Here is a 15,026-nt window from a genome sequence, read left to right as displayed (position 1 = left end):
CCTTCTCTCTCACTAACAGGCTGTTTCTCCAGCACCTTAGCGTCTTCCTCGCTTGTAATCAATATTCTACCTGTCCTCCTCAGCCTTTCTCCCTCCATTCTGAAGAGTTTTAGCACTTTCATTTCTCGTTCTCTTTTTTGCTCTCTTTTCTTAGATTTAACTTTTGGTTTGTAATTTTTAATTAGTCCCTCCATTTCTTCGCACAAACTTACATCAAACGTTCCTTCTCTTGGCCACTTTGTGACCAGGTTATTGGTTCTTTTTTCCCATTTTTCTGAAGTTTTTGTGATCTCATTATTAATTAACGGGAATTTTTTGCTCAGAATCTCTACTGCCGTTCCTTTACCTGTCACGTTATTCTCTCTTTTTAAGGTATTTCAGAGATTCACAGTTTGTTTACTAGATAATATTATTTACTCTAATTCTATGTCTAGTCTATTGTCTATCTATCAGCGCTTTAAACTATATATTGGACTGTCCTTGTTTCCTACTCTGTTCTGCCCGCGCAGACCTCTATTCAGAGCGGTATCCACAGAACTTTCTCTTTGCACCTCGCCCGTTCAGACCCTTATCTCTTAAGGCGGTATCCATGAGGATTTACCAACACCACGTGGACTTCTTATTAACTTATTTGTACTTACCTTCACTGCAGTGTTCTTGATCAATCCTCTGAGCCTCCTCTGTTAACCCCCAATTCTGCCAGATTCTTTGGACCGGAGAGACCCTTTGGCAGTGGTTCCACACTCTGAGACTCCAAGACCTCCCCAAAGCCAACAGAATTCTTAGTCCAAATTGTCGCAAAAAGCGCTACTTTTTGTTTGGGTGCACCCTTAATTCTGTTAGCCTTGTGGGGGTCCCTAGAGGACTGGGAAGCGTCCCCAATCTGCCGTTTCCTTTCCGCGGGTCTCTATCCGGTCCTGCTGCGGTCGCCAATTATGTCGTGGTTTTTCGTGCCCCACAAATGACCAGGAGACGCAGAAGATTCTTCAAGAAGGGTTAAACTTTAATTTGCAAATCAAAGCTGAGACAGTCATTGAGCTAGTCGCTGATTGCCCACCGACCCTTGGACATAGCATTTTTTATAGCAATCTCCTGGTCCAGTTGCATTAGCATATGTAATCGATCTATAGTTGCGTATTACACGTACATCATGTCCCTATTGTTGCTATCAATTGGCTTAATCATGTTCTAATCTACATCTCTTAGCTACCTCTCATTAACATACCATTGTCTTCTACATTTTTAAGACTTCAGTCTCCTACCAAATTGGGTACATGCATAGCAAATAATAAACTCAGAACTGAGCAATGGTCTAATCTACATTTCTTTAGCTACCTCTCATTAACACACCATTGTCTTCTACATTCCTAAGATTTCATTTTCTACTAAATTGAGTACATGCATAGCAAACTGACTACGTAGTTTTGGTTACACAGCAAATGATACAAGTTTTATACTCCATAATATTTTTATACTCCAATACATCCAGCTCAAACCTTGTCGTCAAGTTTGCGGATGACAGAACAGTGGCTGGCCTCATCAATAACAACGATGAGATGGAGTATAGAGAGGAAGTGGTGTGGCTGGTCGATTGGTGTGAGAAAAACAACGGAAGTCTGAATGTGGAAATCATTGTGAACTTCAAGAAGGTGTAGACAAACTATCCCCCACTACAATACATGGCTCCTCCGAAGGGGGAGAGAGAGAGTTATGTGCACCAAGTTCCTGGAGCTCACAACATGGATGACCTCACTTGGTCCCTTAATATCACCTCCCTGAACAAGAAGGCACAGCAGTGCCTCCACTTCTAAGAAGATTGAGGTAAGCAAGGATCCCCCCCCCCCCACCACCTTAACTGCGTTTTACAGGAGCACCATTGAGAGCATCCTGACGTTGCATCTCCATCTGGTGTGGCTGCAGTTGAGCCTCGGACCAGAAGACATTTCAAAGGACTGTGAGAACAGCTGAGAGGATATGGGAGTCTCCCGACCATCTACCAGGGACATTTATCAGGACCGCTGGGAACGCAGGGTCCTTGGCTTTATTAAAGATCCCACCCATCCATCCAACATCCTCTTTGATGTTCTACCATCCGGCAGGAGACTACGATGCATGAAAACAAGAATTGTCAGGATGAGAAACAGGTTCTTTCCCCCCCCCCCCACCCCAGGCCATTAGGCTTCTAAAGTTCCAGTTGCATCATATTTGAAGTGTCACTGGTTAATCTGTTCCATACCTTACGATATTTAATATTAATGCATTTTAGTTTTTTTATTTATGTGTGATTCATCTGTAGATTTTATCCTTGCCCTCAAGTTATCATGTGTTCTGTGTACTACTGTGCTTTACACCCTGGTTCGAAGAAATGTTGTCTCGTTTCTATATGCATGTGTATAGTTAATGACAATAAACTTGATATCATTTTTTTTCCCCTTCTGAACTTTGGAAAAAAAAATCACCTTCCCCTCTCAACAACACACACAAAATGCTGGTGGAACACAGCAGGCCAGGCAGCATCTATAGGGAAAAGCGCTGTCGACGTTTCGGGCTCGAACCGTCAACAGCGCTCCTCACTATAGATGCTGCCTGGCCTGCTGTGTTCCACCAGCATTTTGTGTGTGTTGTTGTGTGAATTTCCAGCATCTACAGATTTCCTCGTGTTTACCTTCCCCTCTCCTCTTTTTCTATTCCCACTGTGGCCTTTTCATCTGCTTATCACCTCCCCCTGTGTTGTCTCCTCCTTTACTTTCTCCCATGGTCCACTCTCCTTTCCTATTTGATTCCTTCCTGTCCAGCCCTTTACCTTTTCTGCTCACCTGACTTCAGCTGTCGCCTTCTCGCTATCCTCCTTCCCCTCCCCACCTTATTTTTCTGTTGTCTTCCCACTTCCTTTCCAGTCTTGAAGAAGGGTCTTGGCCTGAAATATTGACTGTTTAATCATTTCCATAGATGTTGCCTAACCTGCTGAGCTCCTCCAGCATTTTGTGTGTGTTGCTTTGGATTTCTAGTATCTGCACAATTTCTCGTGTTCGTGATCTTGGACATTCACTGGTTTGAGGAGAGGAGGCGGAATATTTAAGCCTCATCTGCCTAGCTTTATCAGAATGGTTTTCTGAGTCACTCCGGAAAGCCTTCATCAATACATAGTTAATATGAAATGTTTTGAATGAGTAATAATGAGCAAAATATGTGAAGTATTTTCATTGTAATAGCTTTTCTGTTCATTGCGCATTGTTGATGACAGCACCTTTTAATTCTCAAGTGGTCTGTGACCGTGGCATCAGTAGTATATATATATACTTTTTAACATTTATTTTAAAATAAAAGCTTTTTGCATTGATATTTCTTTCTCATGAATATCATCTTCTCTTCCAAAATCCTGAAATGTTGGCTGAGCTTTCCAGTTCTTTGAAGTTGTCAGTCTTTCTACCTGAACCTTGACATTGAATGCTGGCAAAGTGTTTGATTGCACTAGGTGTGATTCTTGAGACTGATTCTGTTGATTTTAATGTCTTCCTTGTCACAAGTACGGTGACTATTGCTGGGCAGTCCATACTGTGGCATATTTTAACAGGCTTACAGCTGTCCAGACACTAAAAACTGAAATCTTGTACTTTCCATCTGTGTAGCTTCATCATTCGTTAACCTGATTCTTAAATGTAGTTGCAATTTATTTTTATTTCTCTTTGTATTAAGCTTCTATACTCAAAATAGGATGATCTTTGGGATGACCTAATGCTGCTATTTAAGGGAACACAAAAAAACATTGCTCTTATACCATGAGGTGGGCACTCTTATTTAAGAAACATACTATCTTTAAATGAAATATATAAAACTTTGCAATGTATAAAGCACAAACAATTATTGTCTCTTTTCATTGCACAGTCAGAGAGGAGGTACACAATTAACGTATAAAGAAAAGCTTCTTTACCTCTGCCTTCAGATTTCTAAATGATCAACGAACCCATGAACACCACCTGACTATTTTGGCTCTTTTTTTTTGAGCTACTTATATATTTTATATCTATATATGTGTTATTGTAATTTATAGTATATTTTATGTATTGCACTGTACTGCTGCTGTAAAACGACAAATTTGAAGACATGCGCTATTGATAATAAACTTGATTCTGATGCTTCTAGATTAACATATTCCAATTGCAGTGTTATGGAAGTGCACCTAAATCTGAACTGTTGTTCTCTGCAGGAATTGGTGGATACATTTGAAAACAGTGCCAGGATCCTTCAAATGTACGCAGATCAAGTTCGGTGCAAAACAGGAAACAAGGTTTTCTCTTTTCCCCTGCGATAGCTGCTGAGAAGGGCTTGATGATGAGATAGAAGTGGATGACAGGTTGAAAGAGAATTACAACAAGAAGCTCTGAAAACGGCCCTATTCTTTTTCAGTCAACTGTTCAGTTATATAACGATGATATCACCTCTTTACCTTTCATGGATCATGCATAGTGTCTAATTCATCAGTGCATAAATTAGTCCTTTGTTAAAATAAAAACCACTGCAGTTTTAAATGGAACAAAGAAGTGTGAAAATAAGATTGTCTTGAACTCAAAGCTGAAGTGAAACGGATGAATATTAATTTAAAATTCATCATATAATGGGTTTAAGGTGAGGGTGCAGAGGTTTCATATGAACCCAAGGGACGCAGTTTTGACTTTGATATGGAATGAGCTGACAATGGAATTGCTTGAAGCAGATACAGGACGTAAACCATATTTAAAAACACTTGCAGAGCGTCAGATAGGAAAGGTTTCGGGGGGGGGGGGAATATGGATCAAACAATGGCAAAAGGGACAAAGTTAGATTGCAGTCAGGGTTAGCATGGACCAGTTGGGCTGAATGGCCTGTTTCTTTGCGGTATGACTCTAAAAGCAGAGTTGCCTTTATGTACATAATACGATTAAGCCTATTGCTAAATTATTACAGGTTTAAGTTCAGTTATACTATTTTCAGCAAATGAACTACAGTTGTTTAACAAACTGACTCAATGTTGCCTTTCCAAGGGTAGCTAAGGTTGTGACTAATGACTAGCTTTTTGGATGTTGATCTCATTCAAAGAGTGAACTTTAAAAAAAGCTGTGAAGTAGCTGAGCTTTACCGTAATTTCTATTTTTCCAATTTCTATTCATTGTTGGCTTTTTAAAAACTATTTTAATGATTTTGATACTAAACAAAAGCTTGAAAGAAATGAAGGTTTTAATTGTTTAGTGTTGCAGACTTCTTAATGTTTTTGAATAATAAAAATACTTCTCAATGTTGTTCTTGAATAATAAAAATACTTTGTTTCTTCAAGCAGAAAATGCCTTTACAAGAGCATAAAACCATGTTCTATAGTGAATGTGTTTGTCCACCGTTGCTATGCTTATTTCTTTAAAGCAGCAGAATATTGCATACAGATTGGTAGATGTCATTTTATGGACTACCCCAAAGACTCTCATGTGAACTGAGAGACTTTGGGGAAGCCCTAACCGAGTCCCGATGCAGAGTTCTAGCATTAGACTCTGAGAACTTTTAATTCATCCTTTCAATTTGGAGGGAAGAGTTGATCTCCACATCCTGACTTGAAGTATCCTTAACAAATTCAGACTAGAGCCGTACCATCCCCAAAGCTTGCACTTCAATCTGTAGTCCTCATGTTTACTACTTGGAACATTATTTAAGCAAAGGATTGCACTAATGATACCCTATAATTATATGCCGTTAATAAATGCAAAGCCCAAGAACATGCAATTAGAATTGCATATATATTAATTTCAACCTTCCATACACCATAACGTTAGAACACAAGATCACAAACATTTCCACTGGCTCTCACTTAGAATGGTAGTCCTGCTTTATGGCACTTGTTAATATGCTGAGCTATGATAGCTTCCTAATAAAGCATCACAGCATAAAGTATATTCCCAATTACAGAAACTCCCCAGGTTATAAATTGCTGGACATTTGGCAATCCAACTTGATTGGATTTTAAAACTAGTAATAGTAATAAGTTTCATGGTTTTCATTAATGACTGCAGTCCATAATCATAGAAAACTACAGCACAAAGACAGGCCCTTTGGCCCATCTGGTCTATAATGAAACATTTAAACTGCTTAAATCCATTGACCTGCACCCACACCATAGCCCTCTGTACCCCTCCAAATCTTTTCCCCTTCCATGTACCTATCTGAATTTCTCTCAAATGTTGAAATTGAGCTTGCATGCACTTGTGCTAGCTGCTCATTCCACACTTCCACTACCCTCCCAGGGGAGAAGTTTTCCCCCATGTTCCCCTTAAACATTTCATCTTGCACCCTTAACCCATGTCCTCTAGTTGTAGTCTCACCCAATTTCAGTGAAAAAAGCCTGCTTGCTTTTACCCTATCCATACCCTTCATAATTTTGTATGCCTCTATCAAATCTCCCCTCAATCTTCTGTGTTCTAGGGAATAAAGTTTTAACCTATTCAACTTTTCCTTATAATTCAGGTCTAGTCCCAGCAACGTCCTTGTAAATTTTTTCTGTACTCTTTCAATCTTATTTGCATCTTTCCTGTAGATAGGTAATTAAAACTGCACACAATATTCCAAATTAAGCCTCATCAATGTCTTATACAACTTCAACATAGCACCCCAACTCCTGTACTCAATCTTTGAAGGCCAATGTGCCAAAAGCTTTTTTACAACTCTATCAACTTTGTGATCCACCTGCAATGAATTATGGATCTGTATTCCCAGATCCCTTTGTTATACTGCATTCCTCAGTGCCCCACTGTTCACTGAGTCCTTCCTAAGTATAACATAATTGCACTTGTCTGCATTAAATTCCATCTGCCATTTTTCTAGCTGGTCCTTATCCTGTGGCAAGCTTTGATTGTCCTACTCACTGTCCATTACACCCTCAATCTTGGTGTCATCTGCAGATTTGCTGATCCAGTTAACCACATTATCATCCAGATCATTGATACAGATGAACCTTCCTGATCGACCTCCTGAGTGGGACCTTGTCAAATGTCTTGTTGAAGTCCATGTAGAAAACATCCACTGCCTGGCTATCCCTCCATCATCTTTCCTTGAAAAACTCCATAAGATTGGTTAGACAAGACCTATCACGCATAAAGCTGCACTATTTCTGACTGTCCAAATACTCAAATCCCATGCCTCAGAATATGTTCCAATAACTTTCTCACTACTGATGTCAGGTGCACCAGTCCATAATTTCCTGGTTTATTCTTGGAGCCTTTCTTAAACAACAAAATGATGTTAGCTGTCCTGCAATTCTCTGGTATCTCAACTGTTGCTAAGCATAATTTAAATATCCCTGCTAGGGCCTCTGCAGTTTCTGCACCTCTGTCCCACAAGGTCCAAGAGAATACCTTGTCAGGTCCTGGGGATTTATCCACTCTTTTTCGTCTCAAGACAGCAAATGCCTCCACCTCTAATCTGTATCAGGTCCACAACCGTGCGGCTGTTTTGCCTCACTCTATAGACTCTGTGTCCATCTCCCAAGTAAATACTGATACAAAAAATCTTTTGGCTCACACTTAGATTACTATTCTGATCTTCCAAAGGACAAATTATGTCTCCTGCAATCCTTTTGCTCTTAACATATCTGTGGAAGAGTCATGGTGCGCTCTCAAAGAACTGGACCCAGGTATGGTGGAACAGCAGGATCCCCAGGAGGAGTGGGAAACAGGTAGACATCAGAATACCAGTAGATGCTCAGAGGAGCAACTGAGCATCACCACAAGAAAGTTCACTCTCTCCGACACAATGACCCCCTAAGGCACTGAATGAGAGTCCTCTAAATAATCTTAGAATACAGGAAATGTGCCAGCCACAATTAACTTGACAAGATTAAACTGAAAATACAAGGGCTTAACAACTCTAGTTAAGATATTGATTAGAAAGTACAGGTGCTCAAAAACCCTACAAGCTTAACACTATGGCAAGCTGCAGGGCTCAGGCCAAGAAGCCCTTAGGGTACTCATTCACCTTGCCTGTTATCACAAACTCGTTCCTTATTTTAGCTTTCCTAATTTCTTTGTTTTTTTTGCATTTCTTATAATCAAGTACCTCATTTTTCCTGCCTGCTTTTACCTGCTATGCATTTTTTTCTTAATCGGGGTCTCAATATCTCTTGAAAACCAAGGTTCCCTAATCTTGTTATTTTACCCATTATTCTGACAGGCACATACAAGCTTTGTACTCAAAATTTCACTTTTGAAGGCCTTCCACTTACCAAGTGCTCCTTTGCCAGAAAATAGCCTGACCCACAATTGCCAGATTCTTTCTTGTACCATCAAAATTGGCCTTTCTCCAATTTAGAATCTTAACCTGAGGACAAGATCTGTCCTTTTCCATAATTGCCTTGAAATTAATGGCATGGGTTCCCTTACACAAATTTCTGTCACCTGCCCTGCCTCATTCCCAAATAGGAGTTCAAGTATTACACACTGTCTCATTGAGACTTTTATGTACTGATTAAGGAAACTTCCCTAAACATATTTGACAAACTTTATCCATCTAGTCCTTTCACCTATTATCACAACCTTATGTTTCTTGTGATCTCCCTACAAACCTGTTGCTCTAAATCCATGGACTGTTGGGTGGTCCACATTATTGTGGTCTCACCTTTTTTATTCCTCAGTTCCACCCATAAAGCCTCACTTAACTAGTTCTCTAGTCTGCCCTGACTGAGCACTGCTGTGACATTTTTGCTGACTAGTAATGCCACTCCTCTCCCTTTAATAAACAACAGAACTCCAGAATATAGAGCTGCCGGTCCTACCCCTCCTGCATCCCAGCCTCACTAATGGCTACAACATCATAATTCCATGTGTTGATCCATGGCCTGAGCTCATCTGCCTTTCCTACAATACCTTTTGCATTGAAATATATGCAGCTCAGGATATTAGTCACACTGAGTTCAACCTTTTAATTCCTGACTTTATTTGAGGTCTTACCAACATCGGTCTCCACTATCTTTTCTGACTCTGGTTCCTATCCCCCGGAACTCTAGTTTAAACCTCTCCGTGCAGCACTAGAAAACCTTATCGCAAGCATATTCCCTTTCCAGTTCAGGTGCAAACCATTTCTTCTGTACAGGTACTACTTTCCTGGAAGAGAGCCCAGTGATCCAAAAATCAGAAGCCCTCCCTCTTACACCAACTCCTTAGCCACATGTTAAACTGTATGGTCTTCCTAATTCTGGCCTCACTAGCATGTGGCACGTGTAGCAATCCTGAGATCACAACTCTGAAGGCCCTGTCCCTTAACGTAGCTAACTCCCTGAACTCACTTTGCAGAACCTCATCCCTCTTCCCACCTATGTCATCGGTACCTATTTGAAACATGGGCCTCTGGCTGCTCACCCACCCACTTAAGAAAGCTAAAGACTCGATCTGAGATGTTCAGACCCTGGCACGTAGGAGGCATCATACTATCTGGGAGTCTCATTCTTGGCCACAGTACCTCTTTCACCTTGACTAACGAATCCCCTATCACCACAGCTCATCTCTTCTCCCCCTTTCCCTCCTGAGCGACAGAGCCGGACTCAGTGAACACTGAACACTGTGTCATTCCAACCCCCCTCCCGCCAACAGTATCCAAAGTGGTATTCCATTAGTTTAATTTTGGGTAGTTTTAGGATGATTTTTGAATGAGATGAGAATAATAGCAAGTGCGTATTGGTAGCTGTAGAAAACAGGTTTTCTGACTTGTGGAATATTCAGCTTATGGACAATTCTTATAAATGGACCCCTTGCATATCCTGGAGAGGACCTGTAACCTTTGTGACCCAGTGTGATGCTACTTTCTTACTTGACAATAAATTCAGATAATAGCAGAAATATTGGAATTGTTTTGCAAAATCTAAACTTGTTTATGAATAGTAAATAGAGCAGTAAATTTCAAACATCAGGGGACTTCTCAGGAGCTTTGGAGAAATGGTTTAATAAATTTATGGCACAGGAATGTGTGCCCGGAAAGTCACAAGAAGACTTTATACATGGTAACTAACTGGCTCTCAGTTGCCTAGTGATGGATTTTGTGATGCAGTGGAATTGCTTGGCTCACATGTAGCACCTGGAACAGAAGAATTTAATCTGATAACACTTGGAGTAATGCGTGCATTTCTGGCCTTCACACTATAGGAAGAGGCTGTATGAATGATTCACAAGCATGTTTCCTGGGTTTGACAGTTTGAATTATTGCAGATTGGATTGGCAAGATCTACTTTTGCTGCGACAAAAGAGACTGCGAAGTAATACGCACAAGAGACTGGGATAACTCAGCAGATCAAGCAGCATCAATGGAGAGGAGTAACCAGTCAGCATGTCAGGCCAAGACTCTTCATCTTCACCTCCAGCAGAGTATCTGTGTTTATGAACATGATAGAACTGGTTTTTGGATCAGGACAAGAAGGGCAGCATGAGAGCTACATTCTGAAAGAAGGCAGTTTTTAAAAAAACTTCTTCGAGTACAAGAAGGACGAGACTGCGCGGGTGCGTGACATAGATGGGACAGCGTGGAGAGTTTTAAGAGAAGACCACCCTATACAGTGGGCAGTGGAGTGAGTGGCAGCAGAGTGTAGGGCTCAGGCGGTAACGCAAAGCACCAACTCTTCTTTTCCCCTTGGTGAATCAGCCCGGATAGACGGAGGAACAGCAGGGCTCACACAGCTAACGGTTTAAAAAGCTCATGTGTTTGGCGAGGTAAATGGGTGAGTAGACCTATTTTTCCTTGTTTCATTCCTGTAGAATTAGGTAGCATATCTGCAGGGTTAGCGCTTTGTTCAGGGTGTCAGATGTGGGAATCCTGGGAGACCTCCAGCCTCCCTGATGGCCACATCTGCACCAGGCGCACGGAGATGCAGCTCCTCAGAGAACATGTTAGGGATCTGGAGCTGCAACTTGATGACCTAATGCTTATTAGGGAAAGTGAAGAGGTGATAGACAGGAGCTACAGGGAGGTAGTCATCCCTAGGCTACAGGGGTCAGAAAACTGGGTGACTGTCGGGAGAGAGAAGGGAAATGCCCTGATAGTGGAGAGCACCCCTGTGGCTGCCCCCTCCCCCCCCCCCCAGCAACAAGTGTATTGTTTTGGATGTTGTTGAGGGGGATGACCTGAAAGGGGACGGCCACGGTGACCGGGTCTCTGGCACTGAGCCTGGCACTGTTGTGCAGAAGGGAAGGAGGGAGAAGAGGAATGCAGTAGTCATAGGGGATTCCATAGTCAGGGGAACAGACAGGAGATTCTGTGAGCCTGATAGAGATACCCACATGGTGTGTTGCCTCCCAGGTGCCAGGTACGGGATGTCTCAGATCGAGTCCAGAATATTCTGAGGGGAGAGGGCGAGCAGCCAGCTGTCTTGGTACATGTTGGTACCAATGACATAGAGGAAAAGGGAGGAGGTCCTGAAGAGAGATTTCCGGGAGTTAGTAAGGAAGCTGAGAAGCAGGACCTCCAGGGTAGTAATCTCAGGATTGCTACCTGTGCCACGTGCTAGCGAGGGCAAGAATAGTAGGATCAGGCAGATGAATGCATGGCTGAGAGACTGGTGCAGGGGGCAGGGCTTCAGATTCTTGGATCATTGGGATCCCTTCTGGAGGAAGTACGACTTGTTCAAAAAGGACTGGTTACACCTGAACCCCAAGGGGACCAATATCCTGGCAGGAAGGTTTAATAGAGCTGTTAGGGAGGGTTTAAACTAATTTGGCAGGGGGATGGGAACTGGAATGATAGAGTGGAGGAGGGGGAAAACAGAAATAAGTCTAAGATAGTGAGCAGTAAAGATGTCAGGAGGGACAGACAGGCGATGGGGCAAATTTGCAGCCATTGGGATGAGTTGCAGTGCAATCAAAGCAAGAAGTGTCAAATACTGGACTTAAGGTGTTATACTTAAATGCGCGCAGCATAAGGAATAAGGTGGATGATCTTGTCGTACAGCTACAGATTGGCAGGGATGATATTGTGGCCATCACTGAGACGTGGCTAAAGGATGCATGTCTCTGGGAGCTGAACAGCCAAGGATACACGATGTATCAGAAGGATAGGCAAGTAGGCATAGGAGGTGGTGTGGCTTTATTGGTAAGAAATGATATTAAATCATTAGAAAGAGGTGACATAGGATTGGAAGATGCAGAATCTTTATGGGTTGAGCTAAGAAATCACAGGGGTAAAAGGACCCTGATGGCAGTTATCTACAGGCCTCCTAACAACTGCAGTGATGTGGACTACAAATTACAACAGGACATAGAAAAGGCTTGCCAGAAGGGCAGTGTTATGATAATTGTGGGGGATTTTAACATGCGAGTGGTTTGGGAAAATTAGGTTGGCACTGGATCTCAAGAGGGAGAATTTGTAGAACGTCTACGAGATGGCTTTTTAGAACAGCTTGTTGTTGAGCCCACTAGGGGATCAGCTGTACTGGATTGGGTATTGTGTAATGATCCGGAGGTGTTTAGGGAGATCGAGGTGAAGGAACCCTTAGGAGACAATGATCATAACATGATGGAGTTCACTGTGAAATCTCAGAAAGAGAAGCCGAAATCTGATGTATCGGTATTTCAGTGGAGTAAAGGAAATTACAGTGGCATGAGAGAGGAACTGACCAAAGTTGACTGGAAAAGGACACTGGTGGGAAGGACAGCAGAGCATGTGAGAAGTGAGGAAGGTGCAAGACAGATATATTCCAAAAAAGAAGAAATTTTCGAATGGAGAAAAGGATGCAACCGTGGCTGACAAGAGCAGTCAAAGCCAAAGTAAAAGCAAGGCAGAGGGCATATAAGGAAGCAAAAATTAGTGTGAAGACAGAGGATTGGGAAGTTTTTAAAAGCTTTCAAAAGGAAACTAAGAAGGTCATTAAGAGGGAAAAGATGAACTATGAAAGGAAGCTAGCAATTAATATCAAAAAGGATAGTAAAAGCTTTTTTCAAGTATATAAAGAGTAAAAGACAGGTGAGAGTAGATATAGGACCGATAGAAAATGATGCTGGAGAAATTGTAATGGGAGATGTGGAGATGACAGAGGAACTGAATGAGTATTTTGCATCAGTCTTCACTGAGGAAGACATCAGCAATATACCAGACATTCAAGGGTGTCAGGGAAGAGAAATATGTGCAGTCACAATTACGACAGAGAAAGTACTCAGGAAGCTGAATAGTCTAAGGGTAGATAAATCTCCTGGACCAGATGGAATGCACCCTCGTGTTCTGAGGGAGATTGCGGAGGCATTAGCAATGATCTCTCAAAAGTCAATAGATTCTGGCCTGGTTCCAGAGGACTGGAAGATTGCAAATGTCACTCCGCTATTTAAGAAGGGGGCAAGGAAGCAAAAAGGAAATTATAAACCTGTTAGCTTGACATCGGTGGTTAAGAAGTTGTTGGAGTTGATTGTCAAGGATGAGGTTACAGAGTACCTGGAGGCATATGACAAGATAGGCCGAACCCAGCATGGTTTCCTTAAAGGAAAATCCTGCCTGACAAACCTAGTGCAATTTTTTTTGAGGAAATTACAAGTAGGCTAGACAAGGGAGATGCAGTGGATGTTGTGTATTTGGATTTTCAGAAGGCCTTTGACAAGGTGCCGCACATGAGGCTGCTAAACAAGTTAAGAGCCCATGGAATTATGGGAAAGTTACATACGTGGGTAGAGCATTGGTTAATTGGCAGGAAACAGAGTGGGAATAAGGGGATCCCATTCTGGTTGGCTGTCGGTTACCAATGGTGTTCCACAGGGGTCCGTGTTGGGGCCACTTCTTTTTACGTTGTATATCAATGATTTGGATTATAGATGACTTTGTGGCTACGTTTGCTGATGATACGAAGATAGGTGGAGGGGCCGGTAGTGCTGAGGAAACAGAGAATCTGCAGAGAGACTTGGATAGATTGGGGGAATGGGCAAAGAAGTGGCAAATGAATTACAATGTACGGTCATGCACTTTGGTAGAAGAAATAAAGGGGCAGACTATTATTTAATTGAGGAGAGAATTCAAAGTTCTGAGATGCAAAGGGGCTTTGGAGTCCTTGTGCAGGATACCCTTAAGGTTAACCTCCAGGTCGAGTCGGTGGTAAAGAAGGCGAATGCAATGTTGGCATTCATTTCTAGAGGAATAGAGTATAGGAGCAGGGATGTGATGTTGAGGCTCTATAAGGCACTGGTAAGATCTCACTTGGAATAATGTGTGCAGTTTTGGGCTCCTTATTTAAGAAAGGATGTGCTGATGCTGGAGAGGGTTCAGAGAAGATTCACTAGAATGATTCCAGGAATGAGAGGGTTAACATATGAGGAACGTTTGACCGCTCTTGGACTGTACTCCTTGGAGTTTAGAAGAATGAGAGGGGACCTCATAGAAACATTTTGAATGTTGAAAGGTATGGACAGAGTGGTTGTGGCAAAGTTGTTTCCCATGGTGGGGGAGTCTATTACGAGAGGATGTGACTTGAGGATTGCAGGGCGCCCATTCAGAACAGAGATGTGAAGAAATTTTTTTAGCCAGAGGGTGGTGAATCTGTGAAATTTGTTGCCACGGGTGGCAGTGGAGACCAAGTCATTGGGTGTATTTAAGGCAGAGATTGATAGGTATCTGAGTAGCCAGGGCATCAAAGGTTATGGTGAGAAGGCAGAGGAATGGGACTAAATGGAAAATTGGATCAGCTCATGATGAAATGGTGGAGCAGAATCGATGGGCCGAATGGCCGACTTCAGCTCCTTTGTCTTATGGTCTTGTAAAATTGAGAGGTAACAAGGTTGGATAGCCAGAATTTGTTTCTCCCTTGTAGGGGTGTCTAAAAACTAGATTAAGATGAGAAAGTGGAGGCTTAAAGGACATCTGAGGACGTAAATCCTTCACATCGAGTTATTGGTGTCTGGAATGAACTCCAGAGGAGGTGATGGAGCTGGAAGCGGTAATAACATTTAGGATGGGTAAGTACAATAACCCATTGTACAAAGGAATATGGAGTTAATAATGACTCGTGGGAAGAGCATAAATAGGCATGATGGTTAGATTAGATGTCATGATGG

The 15,026-nt window shown here is 42.1% G+C and overlaps 1 protein-coding gene across 1 annotated transcript in view; it reads left to right on the top strand.

The window, feature by feature from the left end:
* Positions 1-5,303, top strand: part of usb1 (U6 snRNA biogenesis 1) — a 36,216-nt gene extending 30,913 nt beyond the window's left edge. The window contains exon 7 of the mRNA XM_059992663.1: positions 4,208-5,303. Within this exon, the coding sequence (XP_059848646.1) occupies positions 4,208-4,312 (105 nt within the window). The 3' untranslated portion in view covers positions 4,313-5,303. The remainder of the gene's footprint in view (positions 1-4,207) is intronic.
* Positions 5,304-15,026: the final 9,723 nt, after the last annotated feature.

This window comes from Hypanus sabinus, chromosome 17 (assembly GCF_030144855.1).
Source record: "Hypanus sabinus isolate sHypSab1 chromosome 17, sHypSab1.hap1, whole genome shotgun sequence".
Taxonomy (NCBI): Eukaryota; Metazoa; Chordata; class Chondrichthyes; order Myliobatiformes; family Dasyatidae; genus Hypanus; species Hypanus sabinus.
This window is presented reverse-complemented; position numbering and strand designations above follow the sequence as displayed.